At 46.9% G+C, this 25,666-nt stretch overlaps 1 protein-coding gene across 2 annotated transcripts in view; it reads left to right on the top strand.

Moving 5' to 3' along the window:
- The window catches only part of LOC149984313 (DEP domain-containing mTOR-interacting protein-like), a 70,399-nt gene that overhangs the window by 28,600 nt on the left and 16,133 nt on the right, over positions 1-25,666 (top strand). For both annotated transcript variants that reach the window (XM_090230664.1, XM_090230663.1), the window contains exons 6-8: positions 5,369-5,551; positions 13,100-13,237; positions 23,503-23,573. In XM_090230664.1, coding sequence (XP_090086790.1) covers positions 5,369-5,551; positions 13,100-13,237; positions 23,503-23,573 — 392 coding nt within the window. The remainder of the gene's footprint in view (positions 1-5,368; positions 5,552-13,099; positions 13,238-23,502; positions 23,574-25,666) is intronic.

The raw sequence follows: 25,666 nt of genomic DNA on the forward strand, positions 1-25,666 counted from the left end.
ATTTATCTGCTTGAATCGCGCGCTTCCTGCCCCATGATCCTCAAATGACAGGCACAGGGCTCTGGTCAAAACTAGTATAGGGAATAGGGTGCCATTTTTATTATGTGCCCTGGTCTGGCTCACATGACTGGCTGGAAGGACTGGTGTTGTCACGGTGACATGACTGGCTGAAAGGACTGGTGTTGTCACGGTGACATGACTGGCTGAAAGGACTGGTGTTGTCACGGTGACATGACTGGCTGGAAGGACTGGTGTTGTCACGGTGACATGACTGGCTGAAAGGACTGGTGTTGTCACGGTGACATGACTGGCTGAAAGGACTGGTGTTGTCACGGTGACATGACTGTTAGTCTGTTAGTCTCTCTCTCTTTCGTCAGAGGTTAGCTGGGGTCTGTTTTCCGAGGTCAGGAGTGGGGAGGAACAGGGTGAAAGGGTTCTCTTATCAGGCCTGGTGGAATTCCTCTCTGTATAGTAACAGGACAGTCATTGTAATTTAGTCCAGTAGAACAGTGACGAGGTGAATCACATCTCCAATAGGCCCTTCGCTGCGCTAGGAGTTAAAAGCAGGAAGTCACACCAGTTACTCATGTACAGGGCATGGCCACCTGCATGGCTACAGGGTGACTGTCCTGAGTCTCCTGACACTAATGTTACTGAACAACTGCAGCTTAGGGAATGTTTTACAGCTGAGTTGTGCTCAGAGGTGGTTCCACTACGGGGGGGGGGGGTGAACCCCTGATCAGAGACAGATGGACGTCATGCCTCTGGTCTCTGGCCAGGGTGTTCCCGACCGAGATCAGCTGCTCACCTCTGGACAACGGTGTGTGATCCGACCTAGATACACACATACAGCACACACAATCATCGACCCAGATACACACACACACACACATACAGCCCACACAATCATCGACCCAGATACACACACACACACAGCACACAGCACACACAATCATCGACCCAGATACACACCCACGCACACCGGTAGCATGTGTTGCACACACGCGCAGCATACCAATGTCACGTGCACACCCACTAGACGCTCTCTGTCCTACTCTGTCCTCTACCCAGGCTGCTGCTGGAACTGGTCTTCCTCTGTGTGACAGACGGACTAAAATACAGCAGGGAGTGGAGCTGCTACTGAGCCAGTCAACCTCCTCTTTCTACAGGATCACCTGTCTCTATTACTGAGCCAGTCAACCTCCTCTTTCTACAGGATCACCTGTCTCTATTACTGAGCCAGTTAACCTCCTCTTTCTACAGGATCACCTGTCTCTCTGTCTCTATTACTGAGCCAGTCAACCTCCCCTTTCTACAGGATCACCTGTCTCTATTACTGAGCCAGTCTACCTCTTTCTGCAGGATCACCTGTCTCTATTACTGAGCCAGTCAACCTCCTCTTTCTACAGGATCACCTGTCTCTCTGTCTCTATTACTGAGCCAGTCAACCTCCCCTTTCTACAGGATCACCTGTCTCTATTACTGAGCCAGTCAACCTCCTCTTTCTACAGGATCACCTGTCTCTATTACTGAGCCAGTCAACCTCCTCTTTCTACAGGATCACCTGTCTCTATTACTGAGCCAGTCAACCTCCCCTTTCTACAGGATCACCTGTCTCTATTACTGAGCCAGTCAACCTCCCCTTTCTACAGGATCACCTGTCTCTATTACTGAGCCAGTCTACCTCTTTCTGCAGGATCAGTCCCATGTACTGGTCACCTTGTCGTAATGGTCACCTTGTCGTAATGGTCACATTGTCGTCATGGTCACATTGTCGTCATGGTCACCTTGTCGTCATGGTCACCTTGTCGTCATGGTCACGTGTTCAGCACTTTAATATAATCAGCTCTGGTTCTCTTGACTGCGGCACATCAGAATGGTCTCCCATCCTCGGAGCGGCCCAACCCTGCTTATCTGTCATCAGAGACAAGCCAGCAGCGGGTTGCAGCAGGATGGTACTGTGTGGGTACTGCCTACTGCCTGCTGGCTCAGTACAGGCTCTGAGATACAATCTGATTCCAGTGTGCTGAGCTGTGTAGTGCAGAGCGTGTCTGTTTCCAGTGTGCTGAGCTGTGTAGTGCAGAGCGTGTCTGTTTCCAGTGTGCTGAGCTGTGTAGTGCAGAGCGTGTCTGTTTCCAGTGGGTTCTTCTCAGGCCCTGTGTCTGGGTGACTGCAGGACAATGGGCTAACCAGGGAGCAGAGAGCAGGGCTTTAACCCCAGAGAGACTGCATCACTGCTGGGTTCACACCCACCTCCCTGCTTGTGGCTCTTACCCTGCCTCTGTCTGCATTCCTCTCCTCCGCTGGCACAGACCATACTGGTACCTCGGCTGGCACAGACCATACTGGTACCTCGGCTGGCACAGACCATACTGGTACCTCGGCTGGCACAGACCATACTGGTACCTCGGCTGGCACAGACCAGACTGGTACCTCGGCTGGCACAGACCAGACTGGTACCTCGGCTGGCACAGACCAGACTGGTACCTCGGCTGGCACAGACCAGACTGGTACCTCGGCTGGCACAGACCAGACTGGTACCTCGGCTGGCACAGACCAGACTGGTACCTCGGCTGGCACAGACCAGACTGGTACCTCGGCTGGCACAGACCAGACTGGTACCTCGGCTGGCACAGACCAGACTGGTACGAAACCATAATAAGTAGCCATCATCAGATTCCTCCTGCACTGATCTGTCTCGTATCTCGCAAAGGATAATGGGATGGATCAGAAGTAGACCGGCTACGATGGGTTGCCATGACATTAGAAAATATTACCTAGGAGACATTGTCTGCTGAACTCCATTCCTGCCTCAAAACTGTCTGAATGACTCTTAGCTAAAACAGTAAATGTGTCAATTCATGTATTTTTTTGTGATTAAGTCTTAGTAGTCACATTTGACATCTAGCTAATGATTATTGTGCTTCAATGAGCAGTATTTCTGAAGTTTGACCATGGGCACGAAAACTAACATAAAACAATCGAGCCAGTCACTGAAATGATCTTTGACTGAAACTATGCTTCTAACCAACCAGCTATCTACTTAGTGCTGCACACAGTGTTGAAATCTTCCAACAAAAGCTAGCTAGCCAGCTACTGTAGAGAGGCGGGCCTAACTAAAGAGGCGGGCCTAACTAAAGAGGCGGGCCTAACTAAAGAGGCGGGCCTAACTAAAGAGGCGGGCCTAACTAAAGAGGCGGGCCTAACTAAAGAGGCGGGCCTAACTAAAGAGGCGGGCCTAACACACAGAAATGAACAAAGACTGAGGCTTCTGGCCTCTTCTCAGAATCAACTTGATCGCTCGCTCCTGAGGAATAATCAAGGCTGCTTGGCAGAACCCAGCCGTGACCCGGTTGGTGCTGCCACCTGGGGTTGGAGTGTGGAAGTGTGCCATGGTAGTGTGTTTGTCTATGTCCTAACACTCACCTTCCCCCACATCATAACAATACACACACACACACGACAGCGTACGCACACACACGCACTGCATACTTTAAATGTCTGAACTGTAGAACAATAGCAGCCCTGCCTGGATGGATCCACATTGTGGGTTGTTTTGGTTCTGTTGTCCCACACAATCACTGCATTCCTGGTTGATAGACTCACACAGAAAGCTGGTGATTTGATCTTTGTGGCCCAACACCATGTGCAACCGAGTCAATGGGTGAATGAATTAACGTAACCAAGAGTCACTGAACATGTTGTTTTGGTTTGATTATATGTGAATTACAATGAGCTGATATTTAGATCTTTGTAAATCAACACCATGACAACAAGCGTTCTGAATACACACAATCAACCCCCGTTTTTAATCCTGATCCTCCCTTTTTAGGGCACACGGTGCCAAAACATAATCAGAAACTATTGTTGGGTTATGGACCGGATTATGGCTGAATCATTCTGAACTTTTTTGTATTGCTGAAATGTGTCTGTGGTAACTGCCATGTTTTTAGACTGGGGGAATTGCATTGGACTGTCACTCTACCAACGTCAGGAGAGAACTTCCTCCTGGGATAAAACACAAACAAACACAAACTGCAGATGATGAGGAATATTTCCGTAGTTCTCATTTTAATGACTCCAGACAGGACAATCCATCACTATAAACCACAGGATCAAAACCACTTCATAGAGTCACAACAGCAGCTTTAAAGCATCACAAGATGCATCCATAACCAGACTAGTATTTTTTATTCATTTTTTTATCTTTATTTAACCAGGCAAGTCAGTTAAGAACAAATTCTTATTTTCAATGACAGCCTAGGTTAACTGCCTGTTCAGGGGCAGAACGACAGATTTGTACCTTGTCAGCTCGGGGATTCGAATCTGCAACCTTTGGGTTACTAGTCCAATGCTCTAACCACTAGGCTACCCTGCCGCCCTTTAAGTAGAACATACCAGCTGTATTTCTGTATTTTTAAAGTTAATATATCTTAAACTTGATTGCTGACATGCAAAATTGAGACTATATCAACAATGGACTAATGAAATAGAATACCAAAATATTGTTTTTGGGTGGAGTGTTCCTTTAAATCCTGAGTCCTTACCCCTTGGCACAGTTATGCAGGCTTTATGGCTTAGTTACACAAGTGACAGTCACATTTTAATTCCTGGATGGCTTTAGTCGTATAGTCAGTCAGAGTTGGTTTTATGTCTTTCAAGGGATTTGGGGATTTTAAGGGGCATTCAGAGCCTCCCCCTGTACTGAGCGTTAGCCAAGTGAGAGTGTTGGCACAATGACGGCCCAAGCTAAGAGAGGGAGAGTGGTGTGTTTGTGTCCAACCCTAAGAGACTTAGCTGATTACTGGTATTGGAGGCACCATCAGAGGTGTTCTGTCTGAATGGAATAATTGAAGAGTTACAGGATTTGGAACTGAACTACCTTCTGTTCTATAGTTACCAGGATTTACAGTTACTGTAGTTGACCAGTATTTACAGTTAGTAACTGTAGTTACCAGGATTTACAGTTAGTAACTGTAGTTACCAGGATTTACAGTTAGTAACTGTAGTTACCAGGATTTACAGTTAGTAACTGTAGTTACCAGGATTTACAGTTAGTAACTGTAGTTACCAGGATTGACAGTTAGTTACTGTAGTTACCAGGATTGACAGTCTGTTACTGTAGTTACCAGGATTGACAGTTAGTTACTGTAGTTACCAGGATTTACAGTTGCTGTAGTTACCAGGATTTACAGTTGCTGTAGTTACCAGGATTTACAGTTACTGTAGTTAACAGGATTTACAGTTAGTTACTGTAGTTACCAGGATTTAGCCAGTTACTGTAGTTAACAGGATTTACAGTCAGTTAAATGAAACAGTAACTGAACGATCCTAAACAATCGTTTTGTTCTGTTTCTCTCTCTGACAGTGACCAACAAGCACCACTTTGTGGATGGAGGGCTGCTGTACCAGTTCAGACTGAACTTCAGAAGGAGACGACGTCTGATGGAGCTGCTGAACGAGCGCTGTCGTACCATCCCAGAGAGCCATGACAGCCCCTTCTGTCTCCGCAAACAGAACCCAGAGGGAAGCAACACCAGCTTCCTATCTGGTAAACCTCAATGTCTAGCAATCAAATGTCTTTATAAAGCCCTTTTTACATCAGGAGTTGTTGTACCCACACTATCTACTGTCAGACTGGGGCCGAATCCCACTATAACCCTTACTACTCCCTATCTACAGTCACACTGGGGCCAAATCCCACTATAACCCTTAGCCCCTACTCCCTACTCCCTATCTACTGTCAGACTGGGGCCGAATCCCACTATAACCCTTAGCCCCTACTCCCTACTCCCTATCTACAGTCACACTGGGGCCAAATCCCACTATAACCCTTAGCCCCTACTCCCTATCTACTGTCAGACTGGGCCGAATCCCACTATAACCCTTAGCCCCTACTCCCTATCTACTGTCAGACTGGGGCCGAATCCCACTATAACCCTTAGCCCCTACTCCCTACTCCCTATCTACTGTCACACTGGGGCCAAATCCTACTATAACCCTTAGCCCCTACTCCCTACTCCCTATCTACTGTCACACTGGGGCCAAATCCCACTATAACCCTTAGCCCCTACTCCCTATCTACTGTCAGACTGGGCCGAATCCCACTATAACCCTTAGCCCCTACTCCCTATCTACTGTCAGACTGGGGCCGAATCCCACTATAACCCTTACTACTCCCTATCTACAGTCACACTGGGGCCAAATCCCACTATAACCCTTAGCCCCTACTCCCTACTCCCTATCTACTGTCAGACTGGGGCCGAATCCCACTATAACCCTTAGCCCCTACTCCCTACTCCCTATCTACAGTCACACTGGGGCCAAATCCCACTATAACCCTTAGCCCCTACTCCCTATCTACTGTCAGACTGGGCCGAATCCCACTATAACCCTTAGCCCCTACTCCCTATCTACTGTCAGACTGGGGCCGAATCCCACTATAACCCTTAGCCCCTACTCCCTACTCCCTATCTACTGTCACACTGGGGCCAAATCCTACTATAACCCTTAGCCCCTACTCCCTACTCCCTATCTACAGTCACACTGGGGCCAAATCCCACTATAACCCTTAGCCCCTACTCCCTACTCCCTATCTACTGTCAGACTGGGGCCAAATTCCACTATAACCCTTAGCCCCTACTCCCTACTCCCTATCTACAGTCACACTGGGGCCAAATCCCACTATAACCCTTAGCCCCTACTCCCTACTCCCTATCTACAGTCACACTGGGGCCAAATCCCACTATAACCCTTAGCCCCTACTCCCTATCTACTGTCAGACTGGGGCTGAATCCCACTATAACCCTTAGCCCCTACTCCCTACTCCCTATCTACTGTCAGACTGGGGCCGAATCCCACTATAACCCTTAGCCCCTACTCCCTACTCCCTATCTACTGTCAGACTGGGGCCGAATCCCACTATAACCCTTAGCCCCTACTCCCTACTCCCTATCTACAGTCACACTGGGGCCAAATCCCACTATAACCCTTAGACCCTACTCCCTACTCCCTATCTACAGTCACACTGGGGCCAAATCCCACTATAACCCTTAGCCCCTACTCCCTATCTACTGTAAGACTGGGGCCGAATCCCACTATAACCCTTAGCCCCTACTCCCTATCTACTGTCACACTGGGGCCGAATCCCACTATAACCCTTAGCCCCTACTCCCTATCTACTGTCACACTGGGGCCGAATCCCACTACAACCCTTAGGGTAAGGGTTTACACATATCAACATCAGGGTTAGGGTAGAGTGTATAGTATGTGGATGAAGGCCGTCAGTAGGTTTGTGGACCTGAGGGAGTGCTGTAGAGTGTATAGTATGTGGGTGAAGGTCGTCAGTAGGTTTGTGGACCTGAGGGAGTGCTGTAGAGTGTATAGTATGTGGATGAAGGCCGTCAGTAGGTTTGTGGACCTGAGGGAGTGCTGTAGAGTGTATAGTATGTGGATGAAGGTCGTCAGTAGGTTTGTGGACCTGAGGGAGTGCTGTAGAGTGTATAGTATGTGGGTGAAGGCCGTCAGTAGGTTTGTGGACCTGAGGGAGTGCTGTAGAGTGTATAGTATGTGGGTGAAGGTCGTCAGTAGGTTTGTGGACCTGAGGGAGTGCTGTAGAGTGTATAGTATGTGGGTGAAGGTCGTCAGTAGGTTTGTGGACCTGAGGGAGTGCTGTAGAGTATATACTATGTGGGTGAAGGCCGTCAGTAGGTTTGTGGACCTGAGGGAGTGCTGTATAGTATGTGGGTGAAGGTCGTCAGTAGGTTTGTGGACCTGAGGGAGTGCTGTAGAGTGTATAGTATGTGGGTGAAGGCCGTCAGTAGGTTTGTGGACCTGAGGGAGTGCTGTATAGTATGTGGGTGAAGGTCGTCAGTAGGTTTGTGGACCTGAGGGAGTGCTGTAGAGTGTATAGTATGTGGGTGAAGGTCGTCAGTAGGTTTGTGGACCTGAGGGAGTGCTGTAGAGTGTATAGTATGTGGGTGAAGGTCGTCAGTAGGTTTGTGGTCCTGAGGGAGTGCTGTAAAGTGTATAGTATGTGGGTGAAGGTCGTCAGTAGGTTTGTGGACCTGAGGGAGTGCTGTAGAGTGTATAGTATGTGGGTGAAGGTCGTCAGTAGGTTTGTGGACCTGAGGGAGTGCTGTAGAGTGTATAGTATGTGGGTGAAGGCCGTCAGTAGGTTTGTGGACCTGAGGGAGTGCTGTAGAGTGTATAGTATGTGGGTGAAGGCCGTCAGTAGGTTTGTGGACCTGAGGGAGTGCTGTAGAGTGTATAGTATGTGGGTGAAGGCCGTCAGTAGGTTTGTGGACCTGAGGGAGTGCTGTAGAGTGTATAGTATGTGGGTGAAGGCCGTCAGTAGGTTTGTGGACCTGAGGGAGTGCTGTAGAGTGTATAGTATGTGGGTGAAGGTCGTCAGTAGGTTTTTGGACCTGAGGGAGTGCTGTAGAGTGTATAGTATGTGGGTGAAGGCAGTCAGTAGGTTTGTGGACCTGAGGGAGTGCTGTAGAGTGTATAGTATGTGGGTGAAGGCCGTCAGTAGGTTTGTGGACCTGAGGGAGTGCTGTAGAGTGTATAGTATGTGGGTGAAGGCCGTCAGTAGGTTTGTGGACCTGAGGGAGTGCTGTAGAGTGTATAGTATGTGGGTGAAGGCCGTCAGTAGGTTTGTGGACCTGAGGGAGTGCTGTAGAGTGTATAGTATGTGGATGAAGGTCGTCAGTAGGTTTGTGGACCTGAGGGAGTGCTGTAGAGTGTATAGTATGTGGGTGAAGGTCGTCAGTAGGTTTGTGGACCTGAGGGAGTGCTGTAGAGTGTATAGTATGTGGGTGAAGGTCGTCAGTAGGTTTGTGGACCTGAGGGAGTGCTGTAGAGTGTATAGTATGTGGATGAAGGTCGTCAGTAGGTTTGTGGACCTGAGGGAGTGCTGTATAGTATATACTATGTGGGTGAAGGCCGTCAGTAGGTTTGTGGACCTGAGGGAGTGCTGTATAGTATGTGGGTGAAGGTCGTCAGTAGGTTTGTGGACCTGAGGGAGTGCTGTAGAGTGTATAGTATGTGGGTGAAGGCCGTCAGTAGGTTTGTGGACCTGAGGGAGTGCTGTAGAGTGTATAGTATGTGGGTGAAGGTTGTCAGTAGGTTTGTGGACCTGAGGGAGTGCTGTAGAGTATATACTATGTGGGTGAAGGCCGTCAGTAGGTTTGTGGACCTGAGGGAGTGCTTTATAGTATGTGGGTGAAGGTCGTCAGTAGGTTTGTGGACCTGAGGGAGTGCTGTATAGTATGTGGGTGAAGGTCGTCAGTAGGTTTGTGGACCTGAGGGAGTGCTGTAGAGTGTATAGTATGTGGGTGAAGGTCGTCAGTAGGTTTGTGGACCTGAGGGAGTGCTGTAGAGTGTATAGTATGTGGGTGAAGGTCGTCAGTAGGTTTGTGGTCCTGAGGGAGTGCTGTAGAGTGTATAGTATGTGGGTGAAGGTCGTCAGTAGGTTTGTGGACCTGAGGGAGTGCTGTAGAGTGTATAGTATGTGGGTGAAGGCCGTCAGTAGGTTTGTGGACCTGAGGGAGTGCTGTAGAGTGTATAGTATGTGGGTGAAGGCCGTCAGTAGGTTTGTGGACCTGAGGGAGTGCTGTAGAGTGTATAGTATGTGGGTGAAGGCCGTCAGTAGGTTTGTGGACCTGAGGGAATGCTGTAGAGTGTATAGTATGTGGGTGAAGGCCGTCAGTAGGTTTGTGGACCTGAGGGAGTGCTGTAGAGTGTATAGTATGTGGGTGAAGGCCGTCAGTAGGTTTGTGGACCTGAGGGAGTGCTGTAGAGTGTATAGTATGTGGGTGAAGGCCGTCAGTAGGTTTGTGGACCTGAGGGAGTGCTGTAGAGTGTATAGTATGTGGGTGAAGGCCGTCAGTAGGTTTGTGGACCTGAGGGAGTGCTGTAGAGTGTATAGTATGTGGGTGAAGGCAGTCAGTAGGTTTGTGGACCTGAGGGAGTGCTGTAGAGTGTATAGTATGTGGATGAAGGCCGTCAGTAGGTTTGTGGACCTGAGGGAGTGCTGTAGAGTGTATAGTATGTGGGTGAAGGCCGTCAGTAGGTTCTAAGCCTCATAATGAGAACCTAAAGTCAGCTAAATGAACAACCTCGTCCACTACCTTCCTTTAACATCCTCTTCAGCAGGAGCTGGCAGACGACGCAATATCAAACGGTTTCCGACTCCTAATACATGGAATGTTCCAGAGGTTACAGAGGAAAGTACAGCACTTTGAGTTCCTCTGAGCTCCAGTTAGCTGGTCTGTCTCTTATCGTTGAGATTCACTGGAAGGAGGAAGGAATGAGGGAACAGCTCCTCCACAACCTACATGTGTGATACCTGCTGCTGGCTTTGGTTCCTGACAAAAACACCTATGTGAGGGTTTTCTGCAAAACAGATTTTTTTTTAAATGTAACTTTTATTTAACTAGGCAAGTCAGTTAAGAACGAACTCTTATTTACAATGACGGCCTAGGAACAGTGGGTTAACTGCCTTGTTCCGGGGCAGAACGACAGATTTTTACTTTGTCAGCTCGGAGATTCGATCCAGCAACTTTTCGGTTACTGGTCCAACGCTCTAACCACTAGGCTACCTGCCGCGCCTCCACTCTAACCACTGGGCTACCTGCCTTGCCCCTCCACTCTAACCACTAGGCGACCTGCCTCCCCCTCCACTCTAACCACTAGGCTACCTGCCACCCCTACACTCTAACCACTAGGCTACCTGCCACCCCTACACTCTAACCACTAGGCAACCTGCCTGCCCCTCCACTCTAACCACTAGGCGACCTGCCTGCCCCTCCACTCTAACCACTAGGCTACCTGCCGTCCCTCCACTCTAACCACTAGGCTACCTGCCGTCCCTACACTCTAACCACTAGGCGACCTGCCGTCCCTACACTCTAACCACTAGGCGACCTGCCTGCCCCCCCACTCTAACCACTAGGCGACCTGCCTGCCCCCCCACTCTAACCACTAGGCGACCTGCCTGCCCCTCCACTAACCACTAGGCGACCTGCCTGCCCCCCCACTCTAACCACTAGGCGACCTGCCTGCCCCTCCACTAACCACTAGGCGACCTGCCTGCCCCTCCACTAACCACTAGGCTACCCTGCCTGCCCCTCCACTAACCACTAGGCTACCTGCCGTCCCTACACTCTAACCACTAGGCTACCTGCCGTCCCTACACTCTAACCACTAGGCGACCTGCCTGCCCCTCCACTAACCACTAGGCTACCTGCCATCCCTATGATGCTATTAACACGGTCGGGTTTTAAAGCTGAATGTCACGGTGTCACACTACTACATGGACAACAGGCTCTCTAGTTAAACAAACTGTGGCTTTATAGAGACTTCATAACATGTTCATAAGCACTACACACGGATGCCACAATATGTTTTATCCATCTTTCATTTTCTATGTTCAGCAGGATTCAGGGTTCTCTACGTTCTGCAGGGTTCTCTACGTTCTGCAGGGTTCTCTACGTTCTGCAGGGTTCTCTACGTTCTGCAGGATATTGCAGAGCACTGATGCACAATGACATGATTCTTTAGACTTTGCTCCACCGCCTGCCACAGTCTAGAGGCGTCCTGCTTTATGGAGGCTATATAGAGCTTACCTGGAAAGAGTGATTAGACACACCTACACATCCTTTCACAACTAACAACTCAGACCTCTGACGACAGCAACACTGCTTTTACACAGTCCTTTTCCCTCTAGTGCACTACTATTGACTAGGACCCATAAGGCTCTGGTCCCAAGTAGTGCACTGTATAGAGAATAGGGCTCCATTTGGGACATAATTAGTGTTTCGCTCTGAAAAGAAACAAATGTTGAATTGGGGATAAAAAGTCTCTCGGACCTTCATTTGTTTTTGATGACATCAAAGGGGGAAAATGTGCTAATGAATAAAGGACATTCGCTTGTTCTCTCTCTCGCCTCTCTCGCCTCTCTCTCTCTCTCTCTCTCTCGCCTCTCTCTCTCTCGCCTCTCTCTCTCTCGCCTCTCTCTCTCTCGCCTCTCTCTCTCTCGCCTCTCTCTCTCTCGCCTCTCTCTCGCCTCTCTCTCTCTCGCCTCTCTCTCTCTCGCCTCTCTCTCGCCTCTCTCTCGCCTCTCTCTCGCCTCTCTCTCTCTCGCCTCTCTCTCTCTCGCCTCTCTCTCTCTCGCCTCTCTCTCTCTCGCCTCTCTCTCTCTCGCCTCTCTCTCTCTCGCCTCTCTCTCTCTCGCTCTCTCTCTCGCTCTCTCTCGCCTCTCTCTCTCTCGCCTCTCTCTCTCTCGCCTCTCTCTCTCTCGCCTCTCTCTCTCTCGCCTCTCTCTCTCGCCTCTCTCTCTCGCCTCTCTCTCTCGCCTCTCTCTCTCGCCTCTCTCTCTCGCCTCTCTCTCTCGCCTCTCTCTCTCGCCTCTCTCTCTCGCCTCTCTCTCTCGCCTCTCTCTCTCGCCTCTCTCTCTCGCCTCTCTCTCTCTCTCGCCTCTCTCTCTCTCTCTCGCCTCTCTCTCTCTCTCTCGCCTCTCTCTCTCTCTCTCGCCTCTCTCTCTCGTCTCTCTCTCTCTCTCTCGCCTCTCTCTCTCTCTCTCGCCTCTCTCTCTCTCGCCTCTCTCTCTCTCTCTCGCCTCTCTCTCTCTCTCTCGCCTCTCTCTCTCTCTCTCGCCTCTCTCTCTCTCTCTCGCCTCTCTCTCGCCTCTCTCTCTCTCTCTCTCTCGCCTCTCTCTCTCTCTCGCCTCTCTCTCTCGCTCTTTCGCCCCTCTCTCTCTCGCTCTCTCGCCCCTCTCTCTCTCGCTCTTTCGCCCCTCTCTCTCTCGCTCTTTCGCCCCTCTCTCTCTCGCTCTTTCGCCCCTCTCTCTCTCGCTCTTTCGCCCCTCTCTCTCTCGCTCTTTCGCCCCTCTCGCTCTTTCGCCCCTCTCGCTCTTTCGCCCCTCTCTCTCTTTCGCCCCTCTCTCTCTCGCTCTTTCGCCCCTCTCGCTCTTTCGCCCCTCTCGCTCTTTCGCCCCTCTCTCTCTCGCTCTTTCGCCCCTCTCTCTCTCGCTCTTTCGCCCCTCTCTCTCTCGCTCTTTCGCCCCTCTCTCTCTCGCCTGTCTCTCCTCTCTCAGTGAGTCCTACTAAAGAGATCAAGATGATAGTGGGTATCCGTCGTAGCAGCATGAGCAGCAGCTGTGGCAGCAGTGGTTACTATAGCAGCAGTCCCACCCTCAGTAGCAGCCCCCCGGTGCTCTGTAACCCAAAGTCAGGTAAGAGGCCTTAATACACTCTCTCAAACACACACACGCGCACAGCACAGTCCGGTAAGAGGGTCACCATTCTCCCTGAGTGACCTTAATACACTCTCTCAAACACACACACACACACTCGCACAGCACAGTCCGGTAAGAGGGTCACCATTCTCCCTGAGTGACCTTAATACACTCTCTCAAACACACACACACACGCGCACAGCACAGTCTGGTAAGAGGGTCACCATTCTCCCTGAGTGACCTTAACACACACACACAAATTACAGTGGGGTAAGAGTGTGAATAGGAGCCCTGTGCACAGCAGTGTGTCTTCATTGTGCTGATACCCTCTCCTCCCCAAACTGAGGTTCTGGTCAGGAACTACTGACTATCCAGAACACATGGAAAGAAACTTGGAGTGTTTTGGATCCTCAGTTTAGGTAAATGGTAACAGTATCATGCGGACAGAACCAGGCTGTTCTGGACTGCTATTGGTACCATTGATTAGTGGTCACACGGACAGAACCAGGCTGTTCTGGACTGCTATTGGTACCAGTGACTAGTGGTCACACGGACAGAACCAGCCTGTTCTGGACTGCTGTCTGTACTAGTGACTAGTGGTCACACGGACAGAACCAGCCTGTTCTGGACTGCTGTCTGTACCAGTGACTAGTGGTCACACGGACAAAACCAGCCTGTTCTGGACTGCTGTCTGTACTAGTGACTAGTGGTCACACGGACAGAACCAGCCTGTTCTGGACTGCTGTCTGTACCGGTGACTAGTGGTCACACGGACAGAAACAGCCTGTTCTGGACTGCTGTCTGTACTAGTGACTAGTGGTCACACGGACAGAACCAGCCTGTTCTGGACTGCTGTCTGTACCGGTGACTAGTGGTCACACGGACAGAACCAGCCTGTTCTGGACTGCTGTCTGTACCGGTGACTAGTGGTCACACGGACAGAACCAGCCTGTTCTGGACTGCTGTCTGTACTAGTGACTAGTGGTCACACGGACAGAACCATCCTGTTCTGGACTGCTGTCTGTACCGGTGACTAGTGGTCACACGGACAGAACCAGCCTGTTCTGGACTGCTGTCTGTACTAGTGACTAGTGGTCACACGGACAGAACCAGGCTGTTCTGGACTGCTGTCTGTACCAGTGACTAGTGGTCACACGGACAGAACCAGCCTGTTCTGGACTGCTGTCTGTACCAGTGACTAGTGGTCACACGGACAGAACCATAGAAGAAGACTGTGTTTCAGATATCCAGGCTCTAGTCTTGTATAGAAGAAGACTGTGTTTCAGATATCCAGGCTTTAGTCTTGTATAGAAGAAGACTGTTTCAGATATCCAGGCTCTAGTCTTGTATAGAAGAAGACTGTTTCAGATATCCAGGCTTTAGTCTTGTATAGAAGAAGACTGTTTCAGATATCCAGGCTCTAGTCTTGTATAGAAGAAGACTGTTTCAGATATCCAGGCTCTAGTCTTGTATAGAAGAAGACTGTTTCAGATATCCAGGCTCTAGTCTTGTATAGAAGAAGACTGTTTCAGATATCCAGGCTCTAGTCTTGTATAGAAGACTGTGTTTTAGATATCCAGGCTCTAGTCTTGTATAGAAGAAGACTGTTTCAGATATCCAGGCTCTAGTCTTGTATAGAAGACTGTGTTTCAGATATCCAGGCTTTAGTCTTGTATAGAAGAAGACTGTTTCAGATATCCAGGCTCTAGTCTTGTATAGAAGAAGACTGTTTCAGATATCCAGGCTTTAGTCTTGTATAGAAGAAGACTGTTTCAGATATCCAGGCTCTAGTCTTGTATAGAAGAAGACTGTGTTTCAGATATCCAGGCTTTAGTCTTGTATAGAAGAAGACTGTTTCAGATATCCAGGCTCTAGTCTTGTATAGAAGAAGACTGTTTCAGATATCCAGGCTCTAGTCTTGTATAGAAGAAGACTGTTTCAGATATCCAGGCTTTAGTCTTGTATAGAAGAAGACTGTTTCAGATATCCAGGCTCTAGTCTTGTATAGAAGAAGACTGTGTTTCAGATATCCAGGCTTTAGTCTTGTATAGAAGAAGACTGTTTCAGATATCCAGGCTCTAGTCTTGTATAGAAGAAGACTGTTTCAGATATCCAGGCTCTAGTCTTGTATAGAAGAAGACTGTTTCAGATATCCAGGCTCTAGTCTTGTATAGAAGAAGACTGTTTCAGATATCCAGGCTCTAGTCTTGTATAGAAGACTGTGTTTCTATCGAAGACTGCTGATTAAAATATATATTTATTTTTTTCTTAAGCTGTGTGTAGCTGTGTGTTAATGCAAAGTATGAGATTCCCTCTCTTCGGGACATTGTGTTCTCCTATTTCTCTAAACGAGAGAGAAGGGTGTTGAAAGCGGCTGTTGAAAGTTGTGGGTGACAGGGTTTGAGGCCAGGGTTCGGTCAGGGGATAGTTGTGGGTGACAGGGTTTGAGGCCAGGGTTCGGTCAGGGGAAAGTTGTGTGTTTTTGTCTGTGACTGTAGACGTTTCATTAGCTGGTGTGTGAGTGTGCATGGATATTTCAGGTTAGCCACGGGGGAGTCCTGCTATTTCTTCCTGTTGAACTCTCTCCTGACCTACCATCACCTAGAACATGAGTTGAGAAATGGAAAGCGTGTGTGTGTGTGTCTACAGTATGGACCATATGACCCATTAAGGGTTGTTCTGGCAAGAGCTGGAACAGGGGGAGTAGCCCTTAGTTGGCAGTCATATATACACACACACAGACACTCACTCATTCACTCACTGTGGGGTAGCTGGGGACTTACACCAGCAGGCCAGCCTGAGTTGCTGCACTCCCCACTGAGACAGAGGGGGACTGTTTATACCGTCGCACCAGGACAGAGGTAGACTGTTAATACTGTAGCACACAACGTCATGACACTGCCCTACACCCCCAGGCCAACGTCATGACACTGCCCTACACCCCCAGGCCATCATCATGACACTCCCCTACACCCCCGGGCCAACGTCATGACACTGCCCTACACCCCCAGGCCAACGTCATGACACTGCCCTACACCAGGACACAGGCCAACGTCATGACACTGCCCTACACCGGGACACAGGCCAACGTCATGACACTGCCCTACACCCCCAGGCCAACGTCATGACACTGCCCTACACCCCCAGGCCAACGTCATGACACTGCCCTACACCCCCAGGCCAATGTCATGACACTGCCCTACACCCCCAGGCCAATGTCATGACACTGCCCTACACCCCCAGGCCAACGTCATGACACTGCCCTACACCCCCAGGCCAACGTCATGACACTGCCCTACACCCCCAGGCCAACGTCATGACACTGCCCTACACCCCCAGGCCAACGTCATGACACTGCCCTACACCCCCAGGCCAACGTCATGACACTGCCCTACACCCCCAGGCCAACGTCATGACACTGCCCTACACCCCCAGGCCAACGTCATGACACTGCCCTACACCCCCAGGCCAACGTCATGACACTGCCCTACACCCCCAGGCCAACGTCATGTCACTGCCCTACACCGGGACACAGGCCAACGTCATGTCACTGCCCTACACCGGGACACAGGCCAACGTCATGACACTGCTCTACACCGGGACACAGGCCAACGTCATGACACTGCCTTACACCGGGACACAGGCCATCGTCATGACACTGCCCTACACCCCCAGGCCAACGTCATGACACTGCCCTACACCCCCAGGCCATCGTCATGACACTGCCCTACACCCCCAGGCCATCGTCATGACACTGCCCTACACCCCCAGGCCATCGTCATGACACTGCCCTACACCCCCAGGCCAACGTCATGACACTGCCCTACACCCCCAGGCCAACGTCATGACACTGCCCTACACCGGGACACAGGCTCTGACCCAGAACAATACACTGATTATTCACATACTGTTCATTCACAACATGGATGTTTTTATCATATCTGATAGATTACTCTTTTACAACCAACTCACACTGGCACATGGAAGTTGGCATGTATATTTAGACTAGCTACTTAAAGCTTACTAAAATGATTAGATAAACTAAATCACATCTGCTTTAGTTTAACTCTGATCCCCACAACTCCTCCTCAGCCTTTTTGGTGAATTACTAACTTTTCACAATTCAGAGAAAAGGGTTTAGGCCTGTGTTCTCTCTCTGTTTTCTCTCTCTGTTTTCTCTCTCTGTTTTCTCTCTCTGTTTTCTCTCTCTGTTTTCTCTCTCTGTTTTCTCTCTCTGTTTTCTCTCTCTGTTTTCTCTCTCTGTTTTCTCTCTCTGTTTTCTCTCTCTCTGTGTCTCTCTCTCTGTGTCTCTCTCTCTGTGTCTCTCTCTCTGTGTCTCTCTCTCTGTGTCTCTCTCTCTGTGTCTCTCTGTCTGTGTCTCTCTGTCTGTGTGTGTTGTCCATTTTTAAAGGAGTTGTAAACAGTCAGCAGCAGTATGGAGGAGAAGAGCTGGAAGGCCAGAGAGAGGCTGTTTACAATTGTTCTGGAATACACAGGAAGTCTTTGAATCAGATTCTTGGGAAAAGACGGGAAGTGTTTTTCTCAGTAAGTCTCGAACACTGGGAGATGAGGGTGAGCCATGCAGGCAGCTGTTCTCAGCTTCCTGCCCCAAGACGTTTGACATTAACTGCTCTTTCTCCTCTATAGCTATAGATGAGTCTTGGTGATTTAAATAGACGCTGAGGAATATGTAAATGATTCAAGTGTGGTCGACAACACTTGACAATACTACCTTATTTTGGGGGGGTAAAAATGTACTTATTGTAATATGTGGTTGTCTCATCTAGCTATCTTAAGATGAATGCACAAACTGTAAGTCGATCTGGATGAGTGTCTGCTAAATTACTCAAAATGTCATGTAAATGAGTGAGGGACGGCCGTCTGTTTGGCGAGAGGGACGGCCGTCTGTTTGGCGAGAGGGGCGGGCGTAACTTCTGATTGGTGAGAGTTGTGAGAGGCTTAAGCCTGTAGATTCCATTAGTGATCCCCGATCACTCATCATGGCCTCATTGACTTGCGTAGGGAGGCCGTTCTTGTAATTGTATTTCTATGTCTGCGGCCTCCCTGAACACGACTCTACTCTTCCTGTATTCCAGCTGTGGGGTGGAAGAGAATCTAGGTCACTGCAGTGTCCAGAGGTTACCCGAGGTCAACGTTAGTGAGTCACTTTCTAGGTAGAGAGGAACCCTTTTCATACCGACTCAGTGCTGCTACCACCAAAACAAGGAATTGTGGGTGGGCAAGAGAACTGGTTTGAGTTTGAAGGACGTCTGTTTATAAAGGTTAAGAGTTCATCTGTAGTGAGTGTACAGTAGCTACCTACAGTGCATTCTGAAAGTATTCAGACCCCTTAACCTTTTCCACATGTTGTTACGTTACAGCCTTGTTCTAAAACGGAGTACACACTTTTTGTTCCTCATCAATCTACATACAATACCCCTTTTAATGACATTTTTACAAATGTATTATAAATAACAGAAATACCTTATTTACATAAGTTTGCAGACCTTTGCGATGAGACTCAGTTGCTCTCAGGTGCATCCTTTGTTTCCATTGATTATCTTTTGATGTTTCTACAACTTGATTGGAGTCCACCTGTGGTAAGTTCAATTGATTGGACATGATTTGGAAAGGCACACACCTGTCTATATAAAGGTCCTACAGTTGACAGTGCATGTCAGAGCAAAAACCAAGCCATGAGGTCAAAGGAATTGTCTGTAGAGCTCCGAGACAGGATTGTGTCGAGGCACAGATCTGGGGAAAGGTACCAAAACATTTCTGCAGCATTGAAGGTCCCCAAGAACACAGTGGCCTCCATCATTCTTAAATGGAAGGGGTTTGGAACCACCAAGACTCTTCCTAGAGCTGGCCACCCGGCCAAACTGAGCAATGGGGGGAGAAGGGCCCTGACCAAGAACCAGATGGTCACTCTGACGGTAGAAGATGGTTAAAAGAAGATCACTTCATGATTGTGTCCCACTTGTTGTTGATTCTTCACAAAAAAATACAGTTTTATATCTTTATGTTTGAAGCCTGAAATGTGGCAAAAGGTCGCAAAGTTCAAGGGGGCCGAATACTTTCGCAAGGCACTGTACCTGTATTAATGTCCTCAACAGTACTATACTGAGTATACAGTAGCTACCTGTGTTCATATCCTCAACAGTACTATACAGTAGTTACCTATATTCATATCCTCAACAGTACTATACAGTAGCTACCTGTGTTCATATCCTCAACAGTACTATACAGTAGTTACCTATATTCATATCCTCAACAGTACTATACTGAGTATACAGTAGCTACCTGTGTTCATATCCTCAACAGTACTATACAGTAGTTACCTATATTCATATCCTCAACAGTACTATACAGTAGCTACCTGTATTCCTATCCTCAACAGTACTATACAGTAGCTACCTATATTCATATCCTCAACAGTACTATACAGTAGTTACCTGTATTCATATCCTCAACAGTACTATACAGTAAGTTACCTGTGTTCATATCCTCAACAGTACTATACTGAGTATACAGTATCTACCTGTATTCATAACCTCAACAGTACTATACAGTAGCTACCTGTATTCATAACCTCAACAGTACTATACTGAGTATACAGTAGCTACCTGTATTCATATGTTCAACAGTACTATACGGAGTATACAGTATCTACCTGTATTCATATCCTCAACAGTACTATACGGAGTATACAGTATCTACCTGTATTCATATCCTCAACAGTACTATACGGAGTATACAGTATCTACCTGTATTCATATCCTCAACAGTACTATACTGAGTATACAGTATCTACCTGTATTCATATCCTCAACAGTACTATACTGAGTATACAGTATCTACCTGTATTCATATCCTCAACAGTACTATACTGAGTATACAGTAGCTACCTGTATTCATATCTTCAACAGTACTATACGGAGTATACAGTATCTACCTGTATTCATATCCTCAACAGTACTATACTGAGTATACAGTAGCTACCTGTATTCATATCTTCAACAGTACTATACTGAGTATACAGTATCTACCTGTATTCATATCCTCAACAGTACTATACAGTAGTTACCTGTGTTCATATCCTCAACAGTACTATACAGTAAGTTACCTGTATTCATATCCTCAACAGTACTATACAGTAGTTACCTGTGTTCATATCCTCAACAGTACTATACAGTAGTTACCTGTGTTCATATCCTCAACAGTACTATACAGTATCTACCTGTATTCATATCCTCAACAGTACTATACAGTAGTTACCTGTGTTCATATCCTCAACAGTACTATACAGTAAGTTACCTGTATTCATATCTTCAACAGTACTATACAGTAGCTACCTGTATTCATATCTTCAACAGTACTATACAGTAGCTACCTGTATTCATAACCTCAACAGTACTATACTGAGTATACAGTAGCTAGCTACCTGTGTTCATATCCTCAACAGTACTATACTGAGTATACAGTATCTACCTGTATTCATAACCTCAACAGTACTATACAGTAGCTACCTGTATTCATAACCTCAACAGTACTATACTGAGTATACAGTAGCTACCTGTATTCATATGTTCAACAGTACTATACGGAGTATACAGTATCTACCTGTATTCATATCCTCAACAGTACTATACAGTAGTTACCTGTGTTCATATCCTCAACAGTACTATACAGTAAGTTACCTGTATTCATATCTTCAACAGTACTATACAGTAGCTACCTGTATTCATATCTTCAACAGTACTATACAGTAGCTACCTGTATTCATAACCTCAACAGTACTATACTGAGTATACAGTAGCTAGCTACCTGTGTTCATATCCTCAACAGTACTATACTGAGTATACAGTATCTACCTGTATTCATAACCTCAACAGTACTATACAGTAGCTACCTGTATTCATAACCTCAACAGTACTATACTGAGTATACAGTAGCTACCTGTATTCATATGTTCAACAGTACTATACGGAGTATACAGTATCTACCTGTATTCATATCCTCAACAGTACTATACGGAGTATACAGTATCTACCTGTATTCATATCCTCAACAGTACTATACGGAGTATACAGTATCTACCTGTATTCATATCCTCAACAGTACTATACTGAGTATACAGTATCTACCTGTATTCATATCCTCAACAGTACTATACTGAGTATACAGTATCTACCTGTATTCATATCCTCAACAGTACTATACTGAGTATACAGTAGCTACCTGTATTCATATCTTCAACAGTACTATACGGAGTATACAGTATCTACCTGTATTCATATCCTCAACAGTACTATACTGAGTATACAGTAGCTACCTGTATTCATATCTTCAACAGTACTATACTGAGTATACAGTATCTACCTGTATTCATATCCTCAACAGTACTATACAGTAGTTACCTGTGTTCATATCCTCAACAGTACTATACAGTAAGTTACCTGTATTCATATCCTCAACAGTACTATACAGTAGTTACCTGTATTCATATCCTCAACAGTACTATACAGTAGTTACCTGTGTTCATATCCTCAACAGTACTATACAGTATCTACCTGTATTCATATCCTCAACAGTACTATACAGTAGTTACCTGTGTTCATATCCTCAACAGTACTATACAGTAAGTTACCTGTATTCATATCTTCAACAGTACTATACAGTAGCTACCTGTATTCATATCTTCAACAGTACTATACAGTAGCTACCTGTATTCATAACCTCAACAGTACTATACTGAGTATACAGTAGCTAGCTACCTGTGTTCATATCCTCAACAGTACTATACAGTAGCTACCTGTATTCATATCTTCAACAGTACTATACAGTAGTTACCTGTATTCATATCTTCAACAGTAATATACAGTAGCTACCTGTATTCATATCTTCAACAGTACTATACAGTAGCTAGCTACCTGTATTCATATCTTCAACAGTACTATACAGAGTATACAGAAGCTACCTGTATTCATATCTTCAACAGTACTATACAGAGGATACAGAAGCTACCTGTATTCATATCTTCAACAGTACTATACTGAGTGTGTGGAAGTTACCTGTATTCATATCCTCAACAATATTTCCTTCAGTTTAAATATAACGTGTTAGTTTTGTTAGGATGCAGATCCATTGTTCTGTGGATGTTTCTCCTTCTGTCTGAGTTTATGGGTACACCACTATGAGCAGAGACGGACACACACACACACACTAAATGTCTTAAAACCCGCTATAGGAAACAGGGAAATTGTTTCCCTCGAGGCACGGTCATGTGACTGCATGCTTTCCTCTTCCTTTAAACAACAGTAGCCATGTTGTCCTCCTCCTGCACACAGGACAACACGATGAGACTATAGTTACTGCTGCAGGAGGAATGTTGTCCTCCTCCTACACACAGGACAACACAATGAGACTATAGTTACTGCTGCAGGAGGAATGTTGTCCTCCTCCTACACACAGGACAACACGATGAGACTATAGTTACTGCTGCAGGAGGAATGTTGTCCTCCTGCACACAGGACAACATGATACTATAGTTACTGCTGCAGGAGGAATGTTGTCCTCCTCCTACACACAGGACAACACGATGAGACTATAGTTACTGCTGCAGGAGGAATGTTGTACTCCTCCTGCACACAGGACAACATGATACTATAGTTACTGCTGCAGGAGGAATGTTGTCCTCCTGCACACAGGACAACACGATGAGACTATAGTTACTGCTGCAGGAGGAATGTTGTCCTCCTGCACACAGGGCAACATGATGAGACTATAGTTACTGCTGCAGGAGGAATGTTGTCCTCCTCCTACACACAGGGCAACATGATGAGACTATAGTTACTGCTGCAGGAGGAATGTTGTCCTCCTCCTGCACACAGGACAACACGATGAGACTATAGTTACTGCTGCAGGAGGAATGTTGTACTCCTGCACACTTACTGTGTGTGTGTGTCAGTACTTACTGTGTGTGTGTGTCAGTACTTACTGTGTGTGTGTGTCAGTACTTACTGTGTGTGTGTGTCAGTACTTACTGTGTGTGTGTGTCAGTACTTACTGTGTGTGTGTGTCAGTACTTACTGTGTGTGTGTGTCAGTACTTACTGTGTGTGTGTGTCAGTACTTACTGTGTGTGTCAGTGTCAGTACTTACTGTGTGTGTCAGTACTTACTGTGTGTGTGTGTGTGTCAGTGTCAGTACTTACTGTGTGTGTGTGTCAGTGTCAGTACTTACTGTGTGTTTGCTTTGCAGTGTTGAAGAGACAAGTGAGTCCTGAGGAGCTGCAGACCCCAGGAGGCCCTTACATAAAGAAGACATTCACAGTACGTCACACACACACACACACACACACACACACACACACACACACACACACACACACACACACACACACAGGAGGTGGGGGGGGGGGTAATGAATGTAATGACATGCCCAAGCCATAGACTGTTCTCTCTCGCTTCCGCACGGCAAGTGGTACCGGTACATCGAGTCTGACACCAGCAGGTTCCTGAACAGCTTCTGTCCATAAGCCAGCAGACTGAAACACAGCTTCTGTCCCCAGGCTAGCAGACTGATACACACAGCTTCTGTCCCCAGGCTAGCAGACTGATACACACAGCTTCTGTCCCCAGGCTAGCAGACTGATACACACAGCTTCTGTCCCCAGGCTAGCAGACTGGTACTGAACTGACCCTGTATATAGTATGTTTACCCCTCTACATATCTACCTCTATCACTCCAGTATCCCTGTACATTGTTAATATGGTACTGAACTGACCCTGTATATAGTATGTTTACCCCTCTACATATCTACCTCTATAACTCTAGTGTCCCTGTACATTGTTAATATGGTACTGAACTGACCCTGTATATAGTCACCTTACCCCTCTACATATCTACCTCTATCACTCCAGTATCCCTGTACATTGTTAATATGGTACTGAACTGACCCTGTATATAGTATGTTTACCCCTCTACATATCTACCTCTATAACTCCAGTATCCCTGTACATTGTTAATATGGTACTGAACTGACCCTGTATATAGTATGTTTACCCCTCTACATATCTACCTCCATCACTCCAGTGTCCCTGCACATTGTTAATATGGTACTGAACTGACCCTGTATATAGTATGTTTACCCCTCTACATATCTACCTCTATCACTCCAGTATCCCTGTACATTGTTAATATGGTACTGAACTGACCCTGTATATAGTCACCTTACCCCTCTACATATCTACCTCTATCACTCCAGTATCCCTGTACATTGTTAATATGGTACTGAACTGACCCTGTATATAGTCACCTTACCCCTCTACATATCTACCTCCATCACTCCAGTGTCCCTGCACATTGTTAATATGGTACTGAACTGACCCTGTATATAGTATGTTTACCCCTCTACATATCTACCTCTATCACTCCAGTATCCCTGTACATTGTTAATATGGTACTGAACTGACCCTGTATATAGTATGTTTACCCCTCTACATATCTACCTCTATAACTCTAGTGTCCCTGTACATTGTTAATATGGTACTGAACTGACCCTGTATATAGTATGTTTACCCCTCTACATATCTACCTCTATAACTCTAGTGTCCCTGTACATTGTTAATATGGTACTGAACTGACCCTGTATATAGTATGTTTACCCCTCTACATATCTACCTCTGTCACTCCAGTGTCCCTGTACATTGTTAATATGGTACTGAACTGACCCTGTATATAGTCACCTTACCCCTCTACATATCTACCTCCATCACTCCAGTATCCCTGTACATTGTTAATATGGTACTGAACTGACCCTGTATATAGTATGTTTACCCCTCTACATATCTACCTCCATCACTCCAGTATCCCTGTACATTGTTAATATGGTACTGAACTGACCCTGTATATAGTCACCTTACCCCTCTACATATCTACCTCCATCACTCCAGTATCCCTGTACATTGTTAATATGGTACTGAACTGACCCTGTATATAGTATGTTTACCCCTCTACATATCTACCTCCATCACTCCAGTATCCCTGTACATTGTTAATATGGTACTGAACTGACCCTGTATATAGTCACCTTACCCCTCTACATATCTACCTCTGTCACTCCAGTGTCCCTGTACATTGTTAATATGGTACTGAACTGACCCTGTATATAGTATGTTTACCCCTCTACATATCTACCTCTATCACTCCAGTATCCCTGTACATTGTTAATATGGTACTGAACTGACCCTGTATATAGTATGTTTACCCCTCTACATATCTACCTCTATCACTCCAGTATCCCTGTACATTGTTAATATGGTACTGAACTGACCCTGTATATAGTATGTTTACCCCTCTACATATCTACCTCTATCACTCCAGTATCCCTGTACATTGTTAATATGGTACTGAACTGACCCTG

Source organism: Oncorhynchus mykiss, chromosome 3 (genome assembly GCF_057628025.1).
Source record: "Oncorhynchus mykiss isolate SJ-2025 chromosome 3, ASM5762802v1, whole genome shotgun sequence".
Classification (NCBI taxonomy): Eukaryota; Metazoa; Chordata; class Actinopteri; order Salmoniformes; family Salmonidae; genus Oncorhynchus; species Oncorhynchus mykiss.